Source organism: Pungitius pungitius, chromosome 6 (assembly GCF_949316345.1).
Source record: "Pungitius pungitius chromosome 6, fPunPun2.1, whole genome shotgun sequence".
NCBI lineage: Eukaryota > Metazoa > Chordata > Actinopteri > Perciformes > Gasterosteidae > Pungitius > Pungitius pungitius.
Genome location: NC_084905.1, coordinates 9538431 through 9545284, shown reverse-complemented (window position 1 = coordinate 9545284; position 6854 = coordinate 9538431). Strand labels below are relative to the sequence as shown.

Here is a 6854-nt window from a genome sequence, read left to right as displayed (position 1 = left end):
GCACCTTTCCAGTGTCTTTAAACCAAAGCTGGATTTGAATTGTCAAAAAATTACCTTACTAATGTCTATTCATAACCACTAATGCTTGATTTCTACATCACAACCACGTATGAAAATATGTATTCAAGAAAATGTATTTAAAAAAAGATCGGAACGTTTGGGATTCGAACCCTGTGGGTCCAAAACATCCTAAAACCAACGCACCCACTGCTCTACGCTGTGAGCTATGGAGAGTGACAGGTTATACTGTGCGGATTTAGTTCATAATTTTAAACCATGAAAAACATCCCAAGACCATTATCCCACTTTCAAAATATGTCAATAAAATTTTGCCTGCAGTATATAGTGTAGCAAGGTAGTCTTCAGTATTTTTTATAGTTACATTTTAGGGGACCCCCCAAGAGTCCTAAGTCATTTCAAACCTTGTATATAACTCAATTTCGCTAAGGTGTAATGGCAATGCTATTATTCTGGATTAAAAGAAAGCACCGGAAGTTATCCAGCGGAACTCAGGCAGCCTGCGTACCTTTTGTCCGGGGGACACAAAACACTGTGGGACACGAACATGTCGTCTCTCGGCGGACAGCTTTGCTTTTAAGGTATGTGCAATGCTCCAAACACGGAACGCTAACAGAAGAAATACATTCAGAAAACATGACATTGACACTTCCGGTGCCGTTGGAAACGTGTTTAGCTCGCGCACCACTGGTCAGGTCCAAATTGTTCATTTGGACCAAACAGCACCTATTATTACATACCTATTATATTACTACTATTCTGATCGATATCTTTGGACATCCTCTTTTTTTGTCTTTAGGACACGGTGACGTTTGTCCTTTTAGCTAAATGATCTCTAACATTACACCGCACGCGCCACCATCCGGTGTGATCCAGCTGTAATGCAGCGGTGTGAGCCCACATAAAGGCTAGTATTTTAGTTAAACGTGTCATGTACTGTAAATAACATTTATAAACATGGCCACCAAAACAAAACAATCCTATCCAAAATACGTCAATGTTCCCAAAGGGGATGTCATTGAATGCCTGATTTTGTCTGATCAAAGACAAAGAGATTTAAAAAAAATATATATATATAATATGATTTATTTGTGAGAAGCTCATTTTTAGATTTTTAGGCTTTTCTTCCAATATTACTTAAAATGATAAATGGTAATCAATGTTGTGTATTAAGACAATCTGATTCAATAGTTATGTTGTCTCATATAATCCAACTGCACAGTGCACATTCACTTTTTCATTTACCCGTTTACCATTAGCAGCACGTGTGGGTACTTACGCTGCTCACGCAGTGGTAGAGAACATTTCTCATGAGTGTGTACGGCTGCTTGCACCTGCCCGATGTGGAGTCAGTCGGATGATGTGTGCTCAAAATGTATGAACAAACAGTTATATGCGTGCACACAGTCTCTCCTTTTGTAGCTCTGACAATCATAGAAAACCGGGTCGGATTTTTAAAGGAGTGAACATGGTTGTGTTTAGTGGCCGTGCAGCTATGTACCTATCCTCATACTGATCTTATAACTAAGATGTTTTTTAAACCATACATGTATCTACACTAGGTGGAAGAATGAATCCACCAGTGCTTCCATATGAAGGCCAGAGGAAAGAGCCATAGCTCTGCCAGTGGAGGTTGGTGTTAACGATGCATCCATCTAATTCCGTAATGCGTTGTGTTGAAGCAGGGATGTGTGAAGCAGTGGAGAAGGATCTGTACGCTGTCCTCGGTGCCGGCCCCTCTGACTCAGTCCAGCAACTCCGACACAGGTACCAGCAGCTGGCTTTACAGGTAAACGCACTGCTCCGTCTCTGTGAAGCAATGACAACCAGACAATGGTCACACACAACCAACTCTCAACCAACTCTAACAGAAACACAACCGATTTGTCTTCAAGGATAGAATTGTTAGATGCTCTTCGGCAGGCGGCAGAATTTATTTTTACTGCGGATTGCGCAGTGTCTTATGTGTGTTGAGATTGATTCATGTTTTAACTTTATACCAACAATGAATAACCCACAACAAACTCTATTTAACAGGGTAAAACAACACAACAGCTTTTGACACAAACAATTTGTAACACTAATAATTATACATTTATAAAAATTCCACCGCCAAACTGCATGCTCGGTACAGCTCACAACAACAAGAAACTCTGTTGCTACATGAAACCACGGAAAAGAGCGACAGGAGGAACAAAAACAAAGAAACCAGAGATGCACCAGCAGAACTTGTTCCCAGGAGACGTGCTGTGTCTGTTTGGAGGGTTTATGGTTTTGGAAAATTCAAGTTAGATCAGAAAACGATTTATTGCAGCGAGAAGCTGTTCGGGTAGCCGCGGTCCTTTTTGGGGTCAATGAATTAATGTGTTTACTTGAAAAAGCAATACTGTCACATTCTTAATATATGGATTTTTGGCCATACCTTGCAGCCTTAATTACATGTACTAAACATTTAGCTAAACGTAATTTTTTCAATTCCATCGGAACCCAACCCCAGCTGATCTTTCACAGCTAGAAAATCGGGGGAGAAAATATAATACAGCTAAAGAGTCTTTTTTTAATTTGTGTGCTTGTGGGCCTCATAGTACCACCCAGACCGTCATGCAGGAAGTAGTTCTTCAGAAGCAGAGTCTGGGATGAAGAGGTTTCTAGAAGTTGATGCAGCCTGGAGGATCCTCAGTGACCAGACAAGCAGGAGACAGTATGACCTGCAGAGGAGAGGTAGGATCTAACTTCATCTACAGTGTTTCCCCATGGTTTACAACTTCAGGGGGGGGGGTGTAATAGTCAGCCAAAGGAGGGGGGAGGGGGGCGCCGAGTTACAATGGTAGGGAAAACACAGATCTACTTTGTCTTTGACAGGCTTATTGTTTTCGTTTTTAAGAAATTCTTCTGTTAATCGGTTAATGGGTGACGCAGGGTTTTAGACTGGACGATATATATAGATATTTTATCGATACAGTGATATGAATGTAATCCGTTAACGCATTACTGCATTTCCCCCAACTTTTCACAATGTTTGTAGCTGTTCTGTTCTTACTGTTTTAGTTTACTGTCAACTGAAAAATATGTTAAATATATTTCTCATTTGCCACATTTGAATGCACTGTAACTTTAAGCCAGAAAGCTTGAACCACTCTATCAAGTCATAAAGCAATTCATTATCTTCAAAACCAATGGACAGCAACTGCAACAATTCCAAAGAAAATGAATTGCATAGACGGTTTCCTAATACTGCTTCCTTATTAAGTTATGAGATTTGGGAATTGAAGCCTGAAAGTCCATCAATGAATAAAGATATTCAGGGTGCTGCTTGGTATATTACTGTGGTTGTACCCTGGTTTTGAATTGCTCTACTCTCATTGTAAGGAGAGAACTAGGTTTAATAGAATCAGAATCATGTCCTCAATAACTTGAAGAGCTCTTTCACAGTGTGATGGTTGTGAAGATTTAGATCCACATTCAGTTAGGGCTCGTGCTGCATTTGAAGTTACATAGACTGCCAGGACTGCAAATGAATGACGGCTAACAATACCCTTTTTAATTATTCCTCATGTCGTGTAACACTAATTAAAAACTAAGAAAAATTTAGCACTAATTATTAAGGGTTCATTAAGTCATTATCACTGTCAAACTGTACGAGTTGATAATGAGTGTTTCCTCGTTAGTGAACTGAAAAAAAAGAGTGTTTGAGATCTGTCTGTAAACCTGACTATCAAATTATTAGTTATTAATTTCAGTCAGTCCAACCATTTATTTGTCCTTCTATCACTTTTCATTCATTCATACATTGATGGTTCTTGCCTGTCTTTAGACTTTGTAGCAAGTATGGTCTTTTGTCCTACATGCATCTCAAGTCTAAGTTGGTTGAAAAGTCAATTTTTTTCAACCTTTTAAAGCTTTAGAGCTTTTCCCAAACGCATTGTAACTGAAGGCCCCCCGTGGTAGAAGATTACCGAGTGTCTTCTGTCACTGAGGCAGGCTAAAGGCATTTGGAGAAGCTCTAAACCGGCAGGAGGAACCCAAAGAATCTTTTTCTTGATGGTGTTAATAGGTGATGGTTGTCCTGTGAACTATCTGCCACGCAGACAAAGTAAGGACTCCAGCTTTTGTAGGCTCCCCATGTGTGACGCGCACCCAGCTCACCAGCTCAAAGTAACATCGCTGCTTGTCCTCCTCCTACAATAACGATGCGTAATGCTTCTCCAGCACAGGAGCTGAAACAGGATTGGCCAGTGGATTCTACCGTTCATCTGCAGGACATGATCTGGGAACAGAGTAACTACGCACCATCTACACTAAAACACACAACATTCAACATCACAGTGTTCAAGGTTCTGGCAATGTCAAGACCTAATAAACATTTCAACTGTTTTTTAGAAGTAACAATGTGGTGCCACAGAGTTGAATGTTAAAAATGATTAGTAATGAACGTGTTTTTGCATCATTAAATCAATTAAGTACCAGACAATAAAAGGCACTTTGTGACAGATGCCAAAGGACCACATGAAAATGGGCAAAAATGGGCAAAATGGGCAATCTTGCATGTCAAATGGTTTTATTTTACATGATTCTTACCGTATTTAACTTGAATAAAACCATTAAAAAAATGTTTTATTGTCATTTAAGTCCTACTTTACAGGACCTTAGAGACAGATATCATAACAAGGAATAACAACAGCATTATGTAAAAAATGAATAAAACACATTAATAAAGGGGGGATTCAAATACTAAATACAAGACAAAAACATTTTATGCACGAAATATAAACAATATAAACTTATTAAAATTGTAAAGAGAGCTAAATGTTCTGGTGTCAATATCTGTAAAATGGTAGCGTGTTGTTTTCAGATGAGCGAGTGTACACGTACAGCTGTCGCTGTGGGGGTGGATTCCACGTCTCGGAGGAGGAGGTTCAGGAAGAGACACACAGAAGGTGGCAGGACGATGAAGAGGAGGAAACTGATGAGCAAGGAGGAGTGGCTGTCTTCTGTGACACATGTTCCCTCACTGTGTGCGTCACATGGTCATTACAAACAAAGACTCTTCGGACATTTTGAATATATTTGACAATCACTGTTGGGAAACTTTCACCTCTGCCACTGCCGAGCCTGATGAAGAAATAATAACATGACTCTTCAAAGCATACTGTTTGCTCCTCTGATCAGCTCACACTTTGTGCTCAACATCTCCACCTACCAATTAAAAAGCTCCGTGGCTGATTCACTGTGATTGCATGGGGCGGTTTGTGGCTGTCATCCATCTAGTTTGATTCTTTAGCGGTTCTCCGGTAGTCCATCTTTATGTGTCCTGGTACATATGTCCTAAATTGCCGCCGGTGGCCCCTTGCATTCATTGGATGAATTATGAAAGTGTGTTTTGAGTGGTGAGAGGACTAGAAAAGCACTTTCAAAGTACAATCCATTTACCATTTGAGCTGGAGATGTTCAGATACGTCTCCGATGCAGCCTATGATACTAAATGGGGTAAATAGACAGTACTTGTATTACCCATTCATACACTGTTGACCGTAGCCACCACACACAGTGTGTTGCACAGGGGCGGGACGGTGGTGTGGTGGTTAGCACTGTCACCTCACAGCAAGTGAAGCGTTCGTGGGTTCTCTCCAGCTACTCCGGCTTCCTCCCACAGTCCAAACACATGCTCTGGGGATTGGGTTCATTAGTAGGGTGTGTGGATGTGAGTGTGAATGGTTGGCTGTCTCTGTGTCAACCCTGCGATTGGCTGGCGATCAAACCAAGGTGTACCCCCGTCTTTCGCCCGATGATGGCTGGGATTGACTCCAGCGGCTTTGTTGATGCCGCTGAAGATGAGTGGTGTTTTACACCAAATGGAGCGTGACGGATTCTGTAAAAGTGACCATTACAGGGATTTATTCAAATTAAATATTTTGAAAAAACTTCAACCGTAAGTAAATCATTGTTAAAATAGTTGTGTTAAGGTTCAGGTATCAGAATTACTATTGGAAAGGAGAAAAAAAAATTGAATCCACTTCGAGCACACGTTTGATTTATTGTTCTCAAATGAAGTGCACTCAGATATCGGTGCTCTTTGAAATGACAAAGAATCATTCAATAGTGATCTGATACGTTTAATTATATTTTTTGTATATAGAAGTAGATTAAACAGTGCTTTTGCAGGCCTAATGGACTTTATAAATAAATACAGACTCATACCAGATCCAGGCAATCTAATGAATTCATTTATTCATTCAAGTTTATTAAACAGAGCTCCAAACACACCTATATACACACATAGTATTTCCAACATAGTACAATTTACAATAGTGTGAATGGAGGTCGTCAGGAGAACCAGTGATACCACTAAGTGGGTTTGTTCTAATGTTGACCAATGGGATGGACCATTCCTTTAAGTACAGAGCTCGGAGGCCAGTGAAAGGGACAGCATTTAGTTAAATGCAGCGGTATGGCGACCTATTTCAACCATACAACACACCGTCGCTCACTTCTCCATTTTCCAAGGCTAGATGTTCCGTTGTGTGCAAATCCTTACCAGGATACAACTACTTTTATTATAAAACAGCTGTTCCACAAGCGTGTAGCAGTACGGCAGCCCTCAGTGTTTGGTTTGTCTCTCCCTACAGTCCAGTATAAGTGCAACATGGCAGACTCCCTGAAGAGGCAATGTAGATACAGCGGGTGAAACAGTATTTAACACTTTTTTCTCAGTAAATATATTTCCAAAAGAGTTATTGACATGAAATTTTCCCCAGATGTTGTTAACAACCGAGTAATAAATACATACAAAGAAGCCAAGCTTCTATGAATCTTGATCTTCAGTTCTTTTCATAGAT

At 40.2% G+C, this 6854-nt stretch overlaps 1 protein-coding gene across 2 annotated transcripts; it reads left to right on the top strand.

Moving 5' to 3' along the window:
- Positions 1-519: 519 nt before the first annotated feature.
- Positions 520-5245, top strand: dnajc24 (DnaJ (Hsp40) homolog, subfamily C, member 24). 2 transcript variants are annotated; one of them, XM_037452096.2, is made up of 5 exons: positions 520-599; positions 1701-1807; positions 2604-2739; positions 4228-4296; positions 4871-5245. In XM_037452096.2, exons 2-5 carry the CDS (start codon positions 1706-1708, stop codon positions 5077-5079), a joined length of 516 nt encoding a protein of 171 aa, XP_037307993.1. In that variant the 5' UTR covers positions 520-599; positions 1701-1705; the 3' UTR covers positions 5080-5245. The 2 variants fall into 2 exon arrangements, with proteins under 2 accessions (XP_037307993.1, XP_037307991.1); XM_037452094.2 differs by having other exon boundaries at positions 523-599; positions 1704-1807.
- The last annotated feature ends 1609 nt before the right edge of the window (positions 5246-6854 follow it).

What these genes read in the sequence shown, in the direction of transcription:
- dnajc24 (XM_037452096.2), top strand. Translation starts at nt 1,706, where the DNA reads ATGTGTGAAGCAGTGGAGAAGGATCTGTACGCTGTCCTCGGTGCCGGC. An exon ending in ACCAGCAGCTGGCTTTACAG is followed by an intron (nt 1,808 to 2,603) that starts GTAAACGCACTG and finishes TGGGCCTCATAG; the next exon opens with TACCACCCAGACCGTCATGC. An exon ending in GTATGACCTGCAGAGGAGAG is followed by an intron (nt 2,740 to 4,227) that starts GTAGGATCTAAC and finishes ATGCTTCTCCAG; the next exon opens with CACAGGAGCTGAAACAGGAT.